Source organism: Panulirus ornatus, chromosome 5 (genome assembly GCF_036320965.1).
Source record: "Panulirus ornatus isolate Po-2019 chromosome 5, ASM3632096v1, whole genome shotgun sequence".
In the NCBI taxonomy this organism is placed as follows: domain Eukaryota; kingdom Metazoa; phylum Arthropoda; class Malacostraca; order Decapoda; family Palinuridae; genus Panulirus; species Panulirus ornatus.
Genome location: NC_092228.1, coordinates 39,057,101 through 39,079,408, shown reverse-complemented (window position 1 = coordinate 39,079,408; position 22,308 = coordinate 39,057,101). Strand labels below are relative to the sequence as shown.

General features: G+C 38.3%; 1 protein-coding gene across 2 annotated transcripts in view; it reads left to right on the top strand.

The window, feature by feature from the left end:
• Positions 1–22,308, top strand: part of LOC139748675 (uncharacterized) — a 115,077-nt gene that overhangs the window by 50,845 nt on the left and 41,924 nt on the right. For both annotated transcript variants that reach the window (XM_071661957.1, XM_071661958.1), the window contains exon 2: positions 5,996–6,940. In XM_071661957.1, the coding sequence (XP_071518058.1) occupies positions 6,898–6,940 (43 nt within the window). In that variant the 5' untranslated portion in view covers positions 5,996–6,897. The remainder of the gene's footprint in view (positions 1–5,995; positions 6,941–22,308) is intronic.

The following is a 22,308-nucleotide window of genomic DNA, read 5'->3' as shown; positions in this document are numbered from 1 at the left end:
GAGAGAGAGAGAGAGAGTGTGAGAGAGAGAGAGAGAGAGAGAGAGAGAGAGAGAGAGAGAGAGAGAGGAGGGGGGGAGGACTGAGATCTTCGCCACACGGTTCTCGGAGAAAGAAAGGTCTAATTGGAAGTGCCATTAGAGTCACGTTTCCCAGTAGATTATTGGGTTACAGACCTTACCAACCTTCGTCTTATATCTATATAAGACCAACCACGATCATGACGCTGATTGGATGAATGAGTATTGACCGATACGTTACGATATCACAACGAAGCATTATAGATGTCAGTCCAGCATTATAGGTTTACCTTCTATAAGTCTCCTCCCCATTCTGCATCCCTTTATCTCCTGTCATCACCCTTCCACTACCACTACAATATCTTCTCTCCCCACCTCCAATATCTTCTCTCCCCACCTCCAATATCTTCTCTCCCCACCTCCAATATCTTGTCTCCCCACCTCCAATATCTTCTCTCCCCACCATCCATACCTTGTCTCCCCTCCAATAGCCACATATTACACCAAGTGTCCCATCGTATCTCTCCTGCCCAACTTTGTTTCCAGCAACGACCCCGTGTGTTCTGTCCCGCCCACCTGTCACGTGACCACAACAGCAGCACAGTAGATAACCCTCAACACACAACACATAGACCCATGTATTTCATGAGGTCACATATGTGTATGTGTATGTGTGTGTGTGTGTGTGTGTGTGTGTGTGTGTGTGTGTGTGTGTGTCTGTAGGTCACACAGATTACAGTAAGTCTTGTGGGATTCAAAACATGTAACATTTTGTTTGTACCAAAATATCTCGTGATATTTTCTGGACGTCAGATGAGACCCTGTATCACTCACTCTGGATGGGAGTCGAACCCAACAACAATGACCAAAATTCCAGCATTTTTTTACCAAGTTTTGTTGTGAAGTGTGACAGAAGTGGTGTGTTGTGAAGTGTGACAGAAGTGGTGTGTTGTGAAGTGTGGCAGAAGTGGTGTGTTGTGAAGTGTGACAGAAGTGGTGTGTTGTGAAGTGTGACAGAAGTGGTGTGTTGTGAAGTGTGGCAGAAGTGGTGTGTTGTGAAGTGTGACAGGAGTGGTGTGTTGTGAAGTGTGACAGAAGTGGTGTGTTGTGAAGTGTGGCACACCAGCAATACCCCATGTTTTCCTAAGACATTCCTAGGCAACGTTGCGTACAAAACTCTGGAAGTTCTCGCAGGTGTGACGTGTGTGGTGACGTGTGTGGTGACGTGTGTGGTGACGGGTGTGTGACGTGTGTGGTGACGTGTGTGGTGACGTGTGTGTGACGGGTGTGGTGACGTGTGTGGTGACGCCACGGGTATACCCTGGTCTCCAGACCTTCCCACACTTAGCACAACACCTGCACATTGAACATGGCTGGAGGGTGCCCCCACACCTGGACCTAAGGCAGGATATATATATATATATATATATATATATATATATATATATATATATATATATATATATATATATATATATATATATATATATATATATATATATATATATATATATATATTTCCAGGTAGGAGTGGGACCTGGACCCAGACGTGGAGGGAGAGTGTATCTTTAAGGCGCCCTGGGACTTGTACCTAGAGGGAGACTATAGCTTGAGGGAGCCTTGGGCCACGGCCCTGAAGGGGTGAAGGGCCACTTTAACCCTGATGGAGTGTGGTCAACCCTGGGGTAAGGCAGAGATCCAATACTGGAACCTGAGGGTCGTCCAGCATATTGTGTTACACTTATTGTAGACGACCTCCTCCCTCTCTCTCTCTCTCTCCCTGTCTACTTGCCCACCTCTCTCTCTCTCTCTCTCTCTCTCTCTCTCTCTCTCTCTCTCTCTCTCTCTCTCTCTCTCTCTCTCTCTCTCTCTCTCTCTCTCGCTGACCCCCACAGTTCCCACATGATGGAGTTCCAGCCAGTCCCCACCAAGATCAAGATTTATATGCCAAATATCTGGACTTGTTTTGTGGAACTAATGAACAACACATTAGTCAGACTGCACCCAAATGTCTCTTGTCCAGTGTATGTTGAATGTGCAGAGCCCTGGGAACACCCCAGTGTATGTTGAATGTGCAGAGCCCCCGGGAACACCCCAGTGTATGTTGAATGTGCAGAGCCCCCAGGAACACCCCCAATGTATGTTGAATGTGCAGGGCCCCCGGGAACACCCCAGTGTATGTTGAATGTGCAGGGCCCCGGGAACACCCCAGTGTATGTTGAATGTATAAGACCTTAAGGACACCCCCCACACACCCAGAAAGTCTGATGCTACAAGAGTTGATCCCCCCAGAGACTCTACATCAAGAAAATGAACTCTATATAAAGTGGTTCATTGGTGAGTCTTCTATATTCTTTTGGTCCAAAGTAAATCTACAACTGTTGCTGAAGGACCTGATCATTAGGGGGATCTAATTTGCCTTATACGTTCCTTTTACTGGATGTCAGGGATCAGGGGGGAATGTAATTTGCTTTATACGTCCCTTACACTGGGTGTCAGGGACCTCATACTCTAGAGTTGTTGAGCCGCTGATAGTAAGATAAAGAGAGAAGAGGAAGTAAGATAGAGTGAGAGATACGGATGTAAGATAAAGGAAGTAAAGTCAGTGAGATTAAGAGAGGTAAGAAAGTAAGATTAAAGAGAGACAAGAAAGTAAGGTAAAGAGATTTAAGAAAGAGCTATACCAGAAGAGTTGATAGGAACGGTTTTCAGATAACATGGCTGAGAACTCAAGACCTTAACAAGATTTACCCAAATATCTTGAAAAGAATCCCAAACTGTTTCATGCTCAGGCTACAGCCAAGATGAGAGATCTAAACCCATTTGCCGATCCTCAAACCGCATGGGAGCTCTCTCTCTCTCTCTCTCTCTCTCTCTCTCTCTCTCTCTCTCTCTCTCTCTCTCTCTCTCTTACATTAGAGCGAGGAACAAGCATCAATAAATGTGTAATACAGTTTCATCTGCCTCAAGGAAATTTGCTAAACTTGAAGAAAGTAAGAATATATGTTTTGAAGTTTAAGAAACAGATGTGTGGATTATATTGAGAAACAGATGTGTGGATGATTATCATTATCATGGGACAGACATTCTGATAATGGTAACATGGTCTACTGATAATGATAACATGGTCTACTGATAACGATAATATGGTCTACTGATAACGATAACATGGTTTACTGATAATGATAACATGGTCTACTGATAAGAGGGCATTCAAGTTAAGGTCGGGAATTCTCAGGTCAAGTCAAGCTTGAGGGAGGTGAAGGGTAAAGCAAGACTCTTGAGTGCAGCTGCCTCCGTCTTGATTACTCTCATAACATCCAAGCCAGACTAATTAAAGGTAATTACCACAAACAGGCAAGCATCGTGCATCTGGTCCGACATGGAATCATCGTATCTCTGGCTGCGGGGCCCAGCCACAAGATGCCAGATAATGTTTTTTTCCTCTATTTATATTTACGGCAATATCTTTTAAGGAGATTTTTACATCAAGTTTGCTCATATTTTCTTACGTTTTAAATCTCTCTTATATTTCTCCTTTTGTTATCGTTTTTTGCCAAATAAATTTCATTCCATTCTAATATATTCTGAGCACATACTGTACTCTAATTTATTTCCATTCTTATCTATTATCATTATTATTATAATCGTTATCATTATACAACAAGTTACGTAAACATTACGTTAGGCAAGGTGTCTGCTGCAGGTCTTTCGTCTTTGGATCCTGGCAGTGTCCAGGAAGTCAGCCACGTCTTCAGTGTATTCGTTATGATGCTTGCAGTTGTGTATAAGGTGTTTTTGGTGTGTTAGATTGTTTATAATGTTGAAAAATATGGATGGTGTTCTTTTTTCATGACAGTGTAGACATGTAACCAGTTTTGCAATGTGGTAATATAGGAGGGAGAGCAAGGTAAAAAGTGTGGTGAAGACAGTCTATATGACAGCCCCTCACTCATGACTGAAGAATCTATTCTGATATTTTCGTGGAATTTGAAATGATTTCTCAACTGTTAAATCTCTGAGGAGCGAAAATGAAATTTGTTATAATTTCTGCTTCACTAACAACTTTATAACTTGATATTTCTTCTTCTTTCGTTATAGTTTACTATCTGCGCCTGTCTGTCCCTCTCTCTCTCTCTCTCTCTCTCTCTCTCTCTCTCTCTCTCTCTCTCTCTCTCTCTCTCTCTCTCTCTCTCTCTCTCTCTCTCTAATATTTTCATCAAACATAACGATTTTCAACGTTATTAACAAATCATAAAACCCTTATGTGCACTAATGTCCTTCTTGCTTCGAGATGAGTTATACATTGCCAATGCGTCAAGAACATTATTTATATTTTCCAACAAATAATAATTGTTGAATATATTGTGTTATGATATAGCTTTGCTAATGTCTCTCAATTATGTAAAAGTTAACGAAATATATTTCTTTCATATTTGTCAAAATGAAAAAAACCGAGCGATGCATTGTGAAACTAACACAAACAATTGACAATTTATCGTTGTTAAGCTCAATGTCATTCAGTAAATTAACATATTAGTTTTCATTGTAGTGATCTTATGCAATATTCAGTAGATTATACAAAACTAATTAATCAATCAGTGACACGTTCTATTTAACAGCAACCAGATCAACGCTTTAGAAATTAGATTTTGACGTATATGTCACAGATAATCTTATCTATTAAGGAAAAAAAGTATTTAGTAATATCAGCATCGAATGTGGAAAATCTTATACCATGACACTGGAAGATCTACTGCCACTGGAAGATCCATGACACTGGAAGATTAAAGAAACTTCCAGACATTTTGTGCGAAGCGAACAAACAGATGTTTGGAATATTTCATCCAGACAGACAGACATACAAACAGACAGACAGACAGACAGGTACTGTAGTACCGACAGCGGGCCAGGATATACGTGTCACCCGCCCAATTAGCGTGGTGTGTGTGCGTACATTTCATTACCATCCGCTGAGGGAACGAGGCACAGACCAGTCGTAAATCACCCTCAACAACCCAACCACTTGACGATGAACCGATGTCACAATGGTGCACACTCGCCCAGGATATTACACGACACTTTGCCAAGTGGTCGATCGCTTCTGTGAAATACTCAGCCAATTATTTCTGAGGAGGGTGGATGGTGGGGAGGCCCGAGTGATGGCGGATGAGCGGGAACATTGCTGTTATTTCATAAGGGATGAAGACAACGCATTACAGAGGTCGCTTGAGTAGTTAGGCCTGAAGTCTGTTGACCCACAGGGTCATTAGGGTCGTCCAGGGTAATTCATATCAGTCGAATGAATTTCAACATCTGAATCTGCTGCAGTTGTTTATGTTGACTGTAACAAAACAGTTGTATATATATACTACGTGATGACAGGGAGAATCCGTTACATATTACAGTAAATACAGAGGTAAACATTCTACCTTCACCTCCAGTGAAATCCTCAGCCATGTCTTGGGTAAATATTGACGATATCTTTCTATAGTGAGGTCAACTTATGACCTCCCCGGGTCATGCAATGTTCGTGAGGCCATACCTCACCTCACACACTGTCATGATGAGGCCATACCTCACCTCACACACTGTCATGATGAGGCCATACCTCACCTCACACACTGTCATGATGACATTATCTACATATATACACGTACCAGACGAGCTTGATTCTCACTAACCCGTACAGGTTAAATATACTTTTATGAAGACTGATAAACATGAAGATGAAATGAAATATGAACGAAGGAAGATTTGTTTGTGATATTTGAGATATGTAGCCAGCGAGGTGTATGTCTGTATATATGAGTGTAACATGAAGGAGTAAATATATACATATATTAATGAGATGACCTTGTCTGGGGTATTCAGTTGACGTGTCAGCTAACATAAGAAAATGATATGATATGTTATTTTGCCGACAAATTTCTTGTCTAGATTAAAACTAAACTTTTTTTCTTCTTGTGTTTTCCAGGATCAAGAAGAAGTCTGTAGCTTCCCATGGCTCAGCAAGCACCAAAGACCAGATATACAACAGCAACGGAAAGTTCCCAGAGGTGTTTGAAAAGTTCCCCTGAACTGCCGAGAGCTCACAAAGTTCCCAGAGCTCCAAGAAGCACCTGAGAACTCCTCAGAGCTCATGAAAAAGTTCTTGAAAGTTTTCTGAAGAGATTCGGAAGAGGAAGAGCAGAAGAAGTCGACGGTGGAAGACGAGACGCCGGTGATCATACTGGGAAAGAAAAGGCCGTTACTCGCTCGTGGGTCAGAGAAGACCTTGTGTCAGGTCTCGTGTCTTACATCAGACCCATCTCGCCCGTACCTGAAAGATTTAGAATTAGATTCAAAAAATTTAGTTTTCAAAGGCCATATGAGGGAGGCTCGGCAGCTGGTATCTTTCAAAGTATATTTCGAATCACGTTCTTGAAGAAAATAAAAAAGATATCATTATTTTGCAATGATGTGACTTAATTACTTACCTTAAAATATAATTCTAATTAGTATGATTTTTTTTCCCGGGCATAAATAAAGGAAAAGTTTGTAAATAAATAAAAGGTTTATTCCATTATAAATCAGTGTTGATCACATAACGAAAAGAAGAAAATATTGATGTTTAAAAATCTTTAAGTGAGGAAGCTGTTTGGTTGTGGCCCTGTGGGCCCCAGTGCTATGTGCCGCTAGCGGCAGTGTTGGCCGCAGGTGAAGGGGTGCGGCAGGTGGCTTGTGTGATGCGGTGTGCCGCAGCTTCTCTAGTGGTCAGGTGGAGCCGCAGGCAAGGTGGTGGTTGCGGCCGCTGCGACCCCCAGCCTTGCGTCCCAGCTGCCGCAATGAGATAATAACCCGGACGCCGCAACCTTCCGCAATCCAGAAGCCGCAGCCATGACGCCGCAGGTGGCGTTGCTCCTAGCCGCCTTACTGGCAGGTGAGTCCTCACCTTCTCTAGGAAACCCTTCAGGCTAGCACTACTAGATGCTTCTAGAATACACACACACACACACACACACACACACACACACACACACACACACACACACACACACACACACACACACACACACACACACACACGTCTCTAGAAACTCATTATTGTAGCTACAAATTAGGCCAGGATCGCAGGATGTCTCCAAGGCTGTGTTGTGACGCCTATGTTATCATGTAACAGTGCCATCAGGGCCCGAGAGCTAGGTTAATAATGCTCTAACAAGGCAATATGGGCTAATGGTCCCTGTTAAGGGGTTTTGGGTAGATGGAGGAACATGAGATTTCTATTCTTGACCATTTGTATGTATCCCACCTGACCCCCGTCTTAACCTGACCAGTTCATCATCAACTTCTGACCTAAGTTCGTAGTTGTTAGTAGTCTCCGTCCTTGATTACCTCCCACTTGAACAATGTCACAGTGTGAGAAGGCACTCACCCACCCCTGACTCCCTCCCCACAACTCCCACCACCGCGCCACTAGTTATCACGATCGTCTAAATCCATCATTAATCCCGGGTATGATGACTCCACTCTCCCACTAACCGTGTTGGGAAGATCATGTTTTGCTCAGCAACCCTCGCAGACTTACCTCCCTACTGTTTACATCTGTATGTCCATGTTCCACCCAGAGTCCCTCACAATCCCTCACGTGCATCCCAAAATCATCTTTCACTCCCTAAAAGAAAAGAAAACAAAATCCTCCCAAGCATATATATGTTACTGTCAATGTCTGTTCCCTGCCAATGTCCCCTCAACTCATCTTCAGTTCCCCCTAACCTCATTGCTTTAAAAAAAAGAATCACTTAAAACTAATAGATGTGTCAATATAGTGACTCTCACCAAGACTTCCGTCCTTCCTGCACCATCAGGGACCAGAGCAGCATTTTATTCTCACTTTATTTCCTGTTTCGATCGAAATATTTTAAAAGTTACGAAACGAAAACAAAAAGCAATCGCTGGATCTGTTGTATTTGTTTATTATTATGTTTCCTGAGGCTGAACAAAGACGATGATGTAAGTACATTTTTCTGTTTTTGTTACGCTCGTCGACCAGGTTCATAACACCTAAATGAACCTATGAAACAGCGAACGAACCAGTGAATCAGTATGGAAACGATCAATAACTTTGGTTGTTACCAATTCCACTGTCGAGATGGTCTCTTGTGTCGGTCATGATTCGTTGTCTCACAACAAATGGTACAACAAATCTTGAGGTTCAACTCTTTTCCTCTGACCTGAAAAGATGGCCTCTCGTGGGGGACTTATCAACATGGCTGATCTTCCCTCCTGCTCCAAATCCAAGAGTTCAGAGTGTCTTATAGCAAGTCGCAGGGTGAAGACGACCAACACAGGCTTTGGTCTTGATAAGGGGGTCTTCCCTGTGGATTGAGGGATGGTCTCTCTAAGTCCCCATCTGCTGACCATCCTCTTGTGTTGGTAGGTGAGGCCACAGCGGGTCCGTCTGTACGAGGAGGCTGTGGCAGACGGAAGTGGTGACCTGCTCTCCTCCAGAAATATTCTTATCCTTTGAAGGTCTGTAAGTTGCTGGGGTCAGGCACCTCCTCCAAGAAAGAAGTATAGGAGGTCACACTCTTCCCCCAACTCCGTCATGGGTCTTAAGATGACCCTTACAGGGTTTGTGCTTTCAGGTCAAGAAAAATGAACTCTTCTTCCCCGGTATATATGGAGGGATGGCTCATCACAACCCTGGCTCCATCCGGCACAACCCTGGCTCCATCCGGCACAACCCTGGCTCCATCCGGCACCAGATAATCTCACACGTCCACAACAAGTCTCAAATTTTGACAACATAATAGAATAAAGAAACAGTTTGTTTTCTTAAGAAGTATAACATATAAGAGGCGAAAACAAATATACATATATTTTTTATGTTATGGACAGTTAGCTGGTTGCTCTGTATGGTATGGGAAGGACGTCAACGAAAATTATTATAATTCTAATATTACCAAAACAATTATTTGCCAGACAACCTTCATACCAATACCCAAAATTTCTTAAACAATTGGCTCTAACACTGATGATATTTATATATATATTTTTTTTTCAAAAGTCATTTAAGGATTTTTTTCCGTAGATGCTTCTTAAGATGTAAGTCGCTTGTATATTGAACATCAAATTAAATAATACTGTAAATAGGAATTGTCTTCACCTGTTTCCCACAGGTGACTAAATATTACACTGTGCTTCAGGCAAGATGAATGGTTTCACTAGGGCAAGGAATGTTTGTTAGTTGTTAAAGACAAGTGAGTTCTCATTGGTATGAATGATGAATGTTGACTGGCTCAGTCACCTGTGGTGGTTACCTGCTCAAAGATCATGATTGTGGTAACGTGTGAGGCCATTCTCTCTAACATATCCATATGTACTTACAGAATTTTTCTTTACATTCCGTGCTGCCTTAATAACATGCTCTCTGATGTACGTACCATTCGTCATTATCAAACTCAAGCATGCAGTAAGTCTAATACAACTTTTGTTATGAATTTTTCTTTTAGTGTTCATGGAGTGACTGTCTTCTTTCCTGCAATAGGCAATGTGTGGTGTTGGAGATGGTGATGGTGTGGTGTTGGTGATGGTGATGGTGTGGTGTTGGTGATGGTGATGGTGTGGTGTTGGTGATGGTGATGGTGTGGTGTTGGTGATGGTGTGGTGTTGGTGTGGTGGTGTTGGTGTTGGTGTTGGTGTTGGTGTGTTCGATGTGTTGCTTGTGGTTGTGTTGTGTATTAAGATTTTCAGTCTCAATGAGGCTTTTTCCAAAACGCAAAATTAAATTTGTTTTAGTTTATCTGGGAAGCATATATACTATAGTTTTTATAGTGAGTTCAGTTTGAGGTCCGAGCTGACGTTTTCTTGAATCCATTTATCATCCGGGTCGTGACCTCATCATCCGGGTCGTGACCTCATCAACCGGGTCATGACCCTGCACATAGATTGGCTTGATGACGTAGTTCTCAACCCCGTATGGGGTACATTCACGTCGGTCAGAGAGATCTGTGGTGAGGTGGGGTCTGGGTGGGGTCTGGGTGGGGTCTGGGTGGGGTCTGGGTGGGGTCGGGGTGTGGGTTACCTACAGAACACGTGACTTGTTATGGGTTGTTACGTCATCCTGCTGGCCAGGTGTGTTAGTGTTGCAGTGGGTCACATTCGTCCTTGTGCTTCAACTGATTCCACACATTTCTTTTTCCAAACTTGCTGGAATTTAGGGAAAGTATTATAATAAGATTATCTTTTAAAAAAAATACATATCACAGATGACCTTTTAAGACCACGAATTGTATAGAAAGTATCTATTTGTAAGAGGTACAGTGAAGGAGAAGTTATCATAAAATGGTAGTTAAACAAAAGGAAATGATTACATATGTCACCTGGCGAAGATGTTCTGTGTTCTCATTGGTCTACAGCTGCCACCAGAGGGTTGCCCACACTCCTTTAGCTCACTGAAACTAATGATTTACAAAGATGTAGATTAAGAAAGTTTTCTTCAGCAGATGGTTTTAAAAAGGACAAGTCAAACAAGTTCTTGTTTTACAAATGAGTTTTCAACAAAGTAAATATAAAAAGATAATTTCTACTGAGGGTTTTCGAGTTGTGTTAGATGTTAGAAGGATGATTACACAATGGGGGTGGGTGGGGGTAGGGGGTTAAGGGCTCTGTATTGATTGATAACAATGGTCAAGTTTGATCAACGTGATATGTCAGAACACTTCTGTTGAAAGTTATTGATCTTCTGTGTCCTGTACTGTAAGGACTGATATTAAACTCTGTTGTTTTCCTCGAAAAATAGTTTTGTTGATTATATAGGTTCTATATCTATACGCTATAAGATTCATTTTATCTATAGGGCTATATAGACCAGGAGATATGGCGTCTGTTTATATAATATGTTCATATAAAGTTATTATATCTGTGGGTATGTTGAAGTAGCGAGTTTATCCTGATGTTGTATACAATTGTGAGGTACGTGCTGTGAACACACGACTTCTGTTCTATGTTTGGTGGCAGAAGCGTTGGTTGTGGTGGTAAGAGTGTCAGGGTTGGCAATGTTGTCAGTGTTGGTATGGAGGTCAGTGTTTGTGCTCGCTGTGGTGTTGGCAGAGTTGACGACTAGACTATTGGTGGCAGTAGGCTAAAGGTGTTGGGAGTAATGGCGTTAAAATCACATTTTCTAATATCTACATTCCTTAAGATAAAAACAGACAATTGCTATAAAAAACTAAGTTGTTATAAAGTGAAAATCTATTAGACAATATAGAGAGACAGTAATGAGAGAGTTATAACCTTTTCAACATTGTTAGTGACATCATTACAACCCTATCATCATCAATGTGCTGTGTGCCAAACTTCAAAATCAATGACATCATTAGTAGAACACTTTGTTCTATCGAGAACCGAACTCTGATGTGTTATATCGTCTGTTCAGCCAATATTATGTTCAATTGAAGGAATGAAAGTATTTGATCGTTAAGCAGATGTTGATAATAATGATTAATATGATTAAGGTTGAACGTTTCTCTACAACTGAAGACTATGACGTTTTTGAAGACAAGGGTTGTAACATCTGTTATGGTTGTAAGAGCCTATATAACTTCTTTTAATTGATCTTCATCTGCCACATCTTTGGTCTTACGCAGACATAAAATTTCCACGGGGAAAATGAAACACGATAAGTTCCCAAATGCATTTGGCAACTTATCGTGTTTCATTTTCGCCGTGGACTCATAGGAATATACTTGATCTCGCGCAACATTGTGATCCTTTCCAACATATGTGCTGACATTGTCAGTGTTACAGTCAGCAGTTCCAGTCGTGTGTGGTCATCTATAGAGCTGTGTCGAGTCTGTTGTCATGTGGATGACAACAGGGGTTAACGTTGTCAAAGTTCTTTTCACATCATTGACAGACTCTTGAAGAAGTTTTTGAATTTGAGCATCATTATCATTTTTGGCGAATTATGGTCAAATACCCTTATCTACCTCGCACATAAACATCTCACGTTAGGATAGATGTGTTGAACAAAGTTATCTGTGTCAGAGAAAACGGAGAAAACAAGAACTTTCTCAAGTTTGTAGAACATTAATGTTATTGTTTGGAGAAGTTTGGTTCCTGGTGTTGTGACGTTAAGAAAACGTGTGGAGGGAGGCAGGGGCTTGCTGAAATGAAAATGGGTTCGTGGTATATCATGTGTGTGTGTGTGTGTGTGTGTGTGTGTGTGTGTGTGTGTGTGTGTGTGTGTCTGTGTGTGTGTGTGTGTGTGTGTGACATCAAGGTTTGTTGGCAGAAGTTATTATCTTACGTTGTGTGAGTATGCAAAATGGGCACATATGAGAGTATGTGTGTGGTATGTGAAGTGTGGGCACCGTCTACTTCGTGTTTGCTTTGCGTGTCTTTCTCATACGTTAGTAACTTTAGAATCAGTAGCAGTGTATTTGTTCTTGCTGTTCTTTGTTCTTTAGTGTCACGTATTCTCTGAATGTTAATGTTTATATCCATATATATATATATTTTTTTATATATATATTTTGCTCTCAATGAATTTAGTAGCCTTAGTTTACGTCATGTTTCGTCTGTATACACTACATGGAGACCATCACACATCTAGCTGTTTGAAGGTGTTTACATTTTCCCTCAGTCAGTGTTATCTTTAGCAACAAGTTGGTTAATGATAATGAAGTCAAGATAGAGTGAGAGCCAAGAAGACATTCCTCTTCGGGGGAATAGTTTCATGGCCACAACTCGCACCTTCTCTTCTTACCATTCACCATTTTCTTTCATTGTTATGAGGTGTGATTATTATATAGCTGAAGCTGATTCCCCCAGGTTCGTAACTTTACTACGACGGTTTATGTAAAATATTCGTAAATGTAAAGTTCCTAAACTATTGAATACATATTGTAATGATGTGAAGCCTCTCACTCCATGTTCTTTGCATTGGAATTGATTATCGTTTATAAAATCCACAAGGAAGAAGTAAATTGTATTTCTAATATGGTTCATCTTATCTGAGAATTATGTTCAGGGCCAGACATCTCACAGCTTCTCATGAAATATCAACTGAACAAATTATCTTAAACTAATATTTAAATGTTATTTCTAGAAAATTCTATGAATTCTACAAATAACGTAAATATAGAGGAAATAAATCTATCTAAAAGTAAATAATGATAAATTAAAAGTTGGGATAAACTCTACGGAGTTCACCATCCATGTTACACTAGTACACGTTTTCTTTATCGATAAATCATTATTTAAATATCTATTTTAGTCAATCTATATCTCTATCTGTCTATCTTTCTATCTATTTGTTTAAGTATCTATCTGTTCATTTATCGATGGAATGTATGCAGCGTAGATATAGTGGAAACATATCCTTCCAAAAGTAAAATATGAAAATTTCAAATTTCCGAAAAAACTCTACGGACATCACCACCCACGTTCCACTACCACTCAGTTTCTTTTTACAGTTTATCTATTTAGTTTTATTTCTCTCTATCTATCTATCAAGTTATTTATCTATCTATCTATCCATCTATCTATCTATCTATCTATCTATCTATCTATCTATCTATCTATCTATTAGTTTTAAATATATTTTGAATTAGATTATGGAAATGAAAAGAATTGTTCAGTAGCATAAAGATATTTCAAAACTGAGTGTGAGAATGAGAGATCTCACTCTTTATAACGAAGAAATGGAATGTACGAATTAAAGTCATTTGTGAAGCCAATGTTTCAAGAAAAATATAACTAGAGATAAGTTTTATTGGGAAATACATAAAGTATTAATCGTGTCAGAATTTTCTTTTGGTAAATTCAATTATTTTCATGAGAATTTGTTTTTATATGAGTTTGTTGGAAGCCATTCCTTCACTGTGTGATCTTGGCAAATCTAAATACACATAAATAATGCAAAGAATTCATCTACATGGATTATTGGTTACACTGGTGGTAGAGGTTGTATTTGTAAGTTGTATATACTGGAGCCTGGGGGAATAACCTTTGTGTTGTGTTTAGAGAAGATGTGTTATGCTCTGAGTGTCGTGTGTGTCTGTTCCTTCTCTGAAAACAGCTTTCTTCTGCAGCAAATAGATGTATGGCCGGCTGACTGAACGTCTTAACAGTATTATCATATTTATTTCCAAAGCAAAAGCTATACCTGATCCCATACGTTGAACTGGGCGTGTATATAGAGGTGTTATGTGTTACATCTGATCCTTCTCCAGCCATATTGGAAGTTTGTAAGATTGGGAGACTGTCTTCCATAGATGCTGGAAGACATGGACTGGAAGATGTAGCCACCTGCCACTAGAGGGGATGGCAGTAGCAATGATATAGATGCCTCCAGGTCTGAACTCTCCCTAACGTTGCTTTCTCTCCCTAACTAGTCCGCCACTTCCTCTCCCTAACTAGTCCACCACTTTCTCTCCCTAACTAGTCCGCCACTTTCTCTCCCTAACTAGTCCGCCACTTTCTCTCCCTAACTAGTCTGCCACTTTCTCTCTCGTGTACTTTCCTCTTTCTCTCAAGTTTCTTACCTTTTTTTTGTCTGTGTTTGTTTTGGAAGTTTATCCTTTACTCTCTGTCTCTCTGTCTGTAATTCAGTATCCCTCCAATCTGTCAATATGAATCAAATATATATATATATATATATATATATATATATATATATATATATATATATATATATATATATATATATATATATATATATATATATATATATATATATATATATATATATATATATATATATATATATATATATATCCTCTATTTCTCTTTCTCTGCCTCCCTTATTCTCTCTCTCTCTCTCTCTCTCTCTCTCTCTCTCTCTCTCTCTCTCTCTCTCTCTCTCTCTCTCTCTCTCTCTCTCTCTCTCTCTCTCTCTCTCTCTCTCTTGTTTGTCTTTCCTCCTTTCTCTACAACCTAGGGAGAGTTTGATGTCACCTACATATTTTCACAACACTGGGGTTCCCACAGTCACAACACTGGTATTCCCACACTCACAACACTGAAGTTCCCACACTCACAACACTGGAGTTCCCACACTCACAACACTAGAGTTCCCAAGCTCACAACACTGGAGTTCCCACATTCACAACACTGAAGTTCCCACACTCACAACACTAGAGTTCCCAAACTCACAACACTGGAGTTCCCACATTCACAACACTGAAGTTCCCACACTCACAACACTAGAGTTCCCAAACTCACAACACTGGAGTTCCCACATTCACAACACTGAAGTTCCCACACTCACAACACTAGAGTTCCCAAACTCACAACACTGGAGTTCCCACATTCACAACACTGAAGTTCCCACACTCACAACATTAGAGTTCCCACACTCATAACACTGGAGTTCCCAAACTCACAACACTAGAGTTCCCACACTCATAACACTGGAGTTCCCAAACTCACAACACTGGAGTTCCCACAATCACAACACAGGGGTTCCCACAATCACAACACTGGGGTTCCCACACTCACAACACTGAAGTTCCCACACTCACAACACTGAAGTTCCCACACTCACAACACTGGGGTTCCCACACTCACAACACTGGGGTTCCCACACTCACAACACTGGGGTTCCCACACTCACAACACTGGAGTTCCCACACTCACACAAGTACAACTTAAAGTCATCGCCTATCCAAAACTTGGGTTAGTCTGACTTGCTACTTGATGTGGGCCGGAAGTGACGTGATTTGGCCACAACACACACACACACACACACACACACACACACACACACACATTTTCACTGTATCGAAAAACAACTACAAGTTCTCGTTTTTCACTGTATGCAGTCCAGAAAAAGTTCACTGCTTCGTGCTACAAGCTTCAGTGATCCATCTTACAACCAGTAAAGATTCCCAGGAAACTGCTGAGCCAGTTATTGGCAGTGAAGAAAGCAGTATAATGTTGCATGATAGAGGCAGTGATGATAGCAATATGTCTGCATGAAGATAGAAACCATCACTTTAGCTCATACTCCGAGTCATAACACATTTGCCTGAGCGTTAGCTGCTTATTTACATTATTAAGTTTCATTTTCCTGAGATTTCGGGTTTTATTATCTGGCTAACTGACACCGATCATGACTAGATAATTAGTCCACTTGCAGAGTGAGTTGATATTGAGGTTTACGATCATGATGCTGTGGCATATAAATGAAGTATGACCCGACGCCTAGGTTTCTTGACACGTAAATAATATTCTAATTCTAATCAAGATATCACTTGATGCTCAGTAAGAACAAAGTTAGTGAGGCACTGTGACAGGAATGGATGTAAACCATATTGCTGAGGAATATGTAAATAACTGAAGATATAAATAATACAATCTTTATGGCAAGGATTCGACTTTCTCAGATTTTGTCACTGTAAATAATAATAGTCTTATAACCATCTGGGTAAACAAGGGTTGTATTGTTATACTACGAATAATCTGTTATAATGACGCCTTCTCCAGCATTGTCTGTTCTTATAACATTATCTTGAGTAATTAAAGAGCAGCATCCCATATGATTATATATATATATATATATATATATATATATATATATATATATATATATATATATATATATATATATATATATATATATATATATATATATACATGGGTGTCTTTTATGGAAGAGAAGAATATTATATTTTCATTCTTATAAATAAAACTCTAAGTCAACATAACTAAGGACTTAACCCTGAACATAGAGGCACTTATGATGAACTTCTGTAATTAGAGTGTGTAGGTTAATGTAGGTTAGAGTATGCAGGTTAGAGTGTGTAGGTTAGAGTGTGTTGATTAGAGTGTGTAGGTTAAAGTATGTAGGTTAGAGTATGTAGGTTAGAGTATGTAGGTTAGAGTGTGTTGGTTAGAGTGTGTAGGTTAGAGTGTGTTTTCGTTCGCTGTAGAGATGATGTTGTTGTGTTTGTTGAGAATGAGACCGTTCTAGTGTTCATGGAAAAATCTGACATGATCGATGCTAGCACTTCAGTGGATGTTGATATGATGTCTCGTTCACGTCTGTTGGGGCTCAAGGCATGTCTTACAATTTGTATTTACTTTTTTTTTAATTGGAAAACTTCAATAACAGGCAACACATACTGGATAACAAAGGTGTGTACAAGTCAAATGATATCTCTGTTTATAGCATATCTTAGTTACATGTCTTGACAGTGTGCACCTTCAGCTCGTTTTCTTCCATATAGTGTAGTTTGTTCTCCTACCGTCAGTGTTCGTCAGTTCAACTGTTCTGTTCTTCAAAGTGACGTTCTAAAGTGTTTCCAAGTTCGTGGTGAATTCATGATTCGTGAAAATGAAGTGTTATTCAGTGTATTATTGTTATTCAAAGATGTATTCAGGTGTGTCCATACATAAGATGTTATTAAAGTGATATACTGAAACTTTCACTGTGTGAATATCTTATTACATAAATATACTCCAGTAAATGTAAAGTTCTTCTCATGTATTACCTATAGGTTGCAATATAACTTTGGTTCGAAGTATCCAGATATATGTCAAATTCTTTTCATTAAAGCATCTATATCAAATAAAATATCTGACTAAATACATCTTAATATCATGTAAATCCTGCTTATTTCTTCCTTCAAAATAATTTACCATTTTCAAAACCTTTTAAACCTTCGTGTACCACACCCTTCCTAAAACTTGTGTGTTAATTATGTGAGAGTTTTTTTGTAGAATATTTCTAAGTACTTCCTTTGCATTTGCAAGTACTGACCTTTGCTTAAATAATTGCTTCCTGTGTTATATTTTCTTATATTGTTGTATTAAGGTTATAAATTATTCCATTCTTACTGTATTGAAGTAATTCTTTCTCTTATCTGCCTGGATAATGCTTCTAAACTTTATTTTCATCTTAATGGAATTTGAATCTGCATTTGTAAACTTAATCATCCTTAGAACTGCTTTATATATAGATGTATTCTTTCTATGGCTCAGTAGAAGGTGGAAAAATAAGAGCTGTCAAATTTAAAGTAAACTCTTTGCATCATCTTTTGTATTTCTATCGGTAGCAAAAAATATTCTCTAACTGTAGATAGAAAAGATACTTTCTAACTATAAAGTAGTTACAGAATCCTTAATATCTATTCCGCTCGTAAAGCTTTCATCTAAAATCCACATTTGCATTAACATTGACATTATCTCCTGTTTTGCCTCCATTTCAGCTGTTTTGTGTCCATTCTGAAGATTCATACTAACATACTGGTGTTTTCCCATGACGCTAACATGAGATTATGACCCTGACAGCCTCAGCCAATTCGTATCATTTCACTTTATTCCCTGCTTGGTAATCTGTAATGACCCCCCCACCCCCCCACCCCAACCCTCCCCCCCCACAGTACCATCCTCTGAGACTACCTTGTCTGCTTGCTTATAAACTACTAACTACTACATTGACTATAGTGGAACCGGTTACTGCAAACCCTTTTGATTAACCCTTTAGGTAACATCCTTCACACCGGAAGTGATTACCATAATCCTTGATCAAGTGTAATTATTCGATCATGACTATGGCTTCCTCGTTGTGTTGTACACAGCGTAAACCTCTTCCTTATATGGTATGTCATTATCTTCCTCAAAGTGTGTCCTATACAGAGATGTCAGGTAATCCTGTGGTAAACGATGATTATAGCAATCTTATGGAAGCTGCGATCATGATAACTGTCTTGACTTAAAGTACAAATTTAGATCAGTTTTACGTGTTTTGATATATATATATATATATATATATATATATATATATATATATATATATATATATATATATATATGTATATATATATATATATATATATATATATATATATATATATATATATATATATATATATATATATATATATATATATATATATATATATATATATATATATATATATATATATATATATATATGAAATTATCTATAATGCTCCCGAAGATATAATTAGAAATTCTGTTCAAAATTTAATATTGATTAATTTGATTATATGATAACACATGTAAATGAGTCAGCATAAAGTGACGATTAATTACAAAGGATCGGAAAAGATGTGATAAGTGTAATTAAATGTTATTCTAGAATTTCAAGATAAATTAAATCTGCGAAAAATTAGAATAAATAACGAAACTAATGCAACTTGATGAGATCAGTGGTATGCCACATGTAGAAATAATTTATGAAGTTTTGTATCCATGAAACATCTAATGATCAAATTTTCTTAATAATTTGCTCACCTTTCCCTTAATTTTTTTTCTATAAACACAGAAATAAAGTTCAAATGAACTAGGAAAATTCCTCAAAATTTTACCGTAAAATTTCACACATAAGTGACGTTCATGTTCTAGATAGAAAAAGTTAAATTGTCGTACATGTATTAGTGAAGTCAAGTTATTTTGGTGTTAAGTTTGAGGTGGGACAAATTATATTGGTGTTTCGCATTGTATACTGTAGCCATTGCTGAGAAAAATCATACAAACTGTATTTTGTAACTGTCTTTACTGTTTTTGTTCTAACAAAGAGAGAAACGTTTTACAAACACACTATATGATATTTTCCTTAACTATGAGAGGAAGGTAAATCTTTATACAATAAAATTTTGAGGCTGAACGAAATTTGTGACAGGTACAACAAAGAAATGTTTTTGTTTTGACACAAATTCAAATACAATTGACCCTGAAAAAAACAGAAAGTTTTCACAAAAATCAGTCGAAGAAATTTGTTTATATATTAGTATGTGTGTGTGTGTGTGTGTGTGTGTGTGTGTGTGTGTGTGTGTGTGTGTGTGTGTATGTGTTCACTGAGGACTTCATGATATTAATATTTCACTAAATCTCCTAATGTTGTTATCTTGTTATTCTTCGTTACTGCACAACTTCGTCTTGTGTGAGCAAATCATCAGATTTCCAGGAAGTGACATCATGATCTCAGCTTCCATGATAATCCTCCAAACTATTTACGTTCTTCTTTATCTCCTCTGTATATACTGATACGTAATCAGTCATCAGGTTTGACATATTACATATATATATATATATATATATATATATATATATATATATATATATATATATATATATATATATATATATATATATATATATATATATATATATATATATATATATATATATATATATATATATATATATATATATATGTAACTCTATTCGTTAGTTTGCTAGTAACAGCTTGTATTCTAGAGAAAATTAAGGTACCGAGTCAAGTAGTTGACTGATGTGCACTAGTGACCAGATTAAGTTTCGTGATCACTTAATCTGTTCTTGTCCTCACAATGTGTGGGCGGGTCTGCCCCAGCCAGGGTCTCGTGTAGTAATTCCTCGATGTTATACTTTACTTCGTTGTAGTCGCTATAGCTAATGTGGATGTATTAAAGAACTTATATTCGATGTTTTCGCTTATCTCACACTTATAAGTAACGGAGAAGAATTTAAGTAGTTTGGCGTTTTGGAAGTCGATAAATTTGCCGATATTGTGGACATAATGTTTGATATCGTGGACATAATGGATGATATCGTGGACATAATGTATGATATCGTGGACATAATGTATGATATCGTGGACATGATGTATGATATCGTGGACATAAGGGTCAGTATTGCTTATGGTAAACTAGGAACATCCCTGGTAACTACAGATTTACTAAATAATCAAATTACTTTTTTAAATAATGTTTGGCATTTGTTGTGTTTAAATAATATGCATTTTTTGCTTAATAAACAAATGAAGTAAACAATTTTGTTTAATTTACAGTGATGGGCCCCTGTCTGGCCCATATCACTGGAACATAAATAGACATGATATTATTGATTAATGTGAAATAAAGAATAGATGAACAAGACAAAGATTATGTATGTATATATTATATATGGAACCAAAACACATCTGACACTTCACACACAAGACTCACCACACTGTCACGTGAACACACATACAGTATTTGTTGTATATGTGAATGTTGATCACACGTGACAGTCACAAAATGATATACTAAACACATGATATGTGAATATTATTAAGAAGAATATGATATTAAGTCAAGCTGCCATGTTAACAGTACCTTACTGTATGAAGAAATGTGAAAGTATTGAAATGGAAATTCCCATTTTTTATCAGGGTTCAATATGTATATTATGATTCTCTATAACGTAAACTTTCTGGCCATTGAATATCATCACTTTCTGAAGGTATATATCAGTGTGAGTGCCTTCAAGGCGGTGTTGAAGTTATGTTGACAAACTTCAGTAAACACCAAGGTATATTCTCAAGCGAGAAGCTAAACTCTCTAAAAACTTCTTACTCAAACATTTATTCTTTGTTATGAAGCATATTATATTTTTTGAGACTTCGGAAAAGACATTTTCATGCAAACACCTTCATTTATACTGTGTTGATGCATGGTATACATTGAGACAGTCATGAACATATTCATCATACACACATGCACGTATCTTCACCTAAAACTATCAACCACATTATACTCATCTCTCATGACATAAAAGCAAATCATATTCCGCTTTAACTAATATAACTAAACTCTGTATTACTATTACTAAATAAAACTACAAATAATTAAGTCTACTGATTTGAATGATAACTAAATCTGCTGAGGGTTTCTCAGTTTATTTAGCCTTTTCTAATTGTATCGTCTGATGTTATAAGGAATTACCTGAACGATGGTTGGAATATAGAGGTAACTACCTTGTGTATGACGTCATTCGATGTTTGTAGCGCGGGCTTTTCCCGTGTTCCCTTCCTTGTCCCCAGCGCTCGGTTAGAACTCGTCCTAACTACCTCCATTTAGTGCCACTAACTTGTAACAATGATCACAATACATTCGAATTTTTCCTTGACAAGTGATCAATCAGGAGGGGAAATTCATTCACTCTTAAAGATACGAGTTATTACAACTTGCGTCTTGTGGTTGTTAGTTGTTCATACGTAGCGTTTCCTGCCTCCTGTTGTGGTGACGTCATACAGTTAGTGGATCGTTGGCAGTTAAGGTTTCTGGTGTACACACCTCCACCTGGACGGACGGGAGAACACATCAATGTACGACCTGGTCTACCACAGGTGGTGTGTGGCTACACTCAACACGTTATCTCATCTTCTTCCTCACTTATTTGGACGCCTGTCAGTCAGTCAGTCAGTCAGTCAGTCAGTCAGTTCCTCTGAGACTGAGCACATCCTGAGCCACGAGTCTGACGCAGGACTGACCGTTTTGTTACATTCTCAGTTTCGTACAATGACGTTCG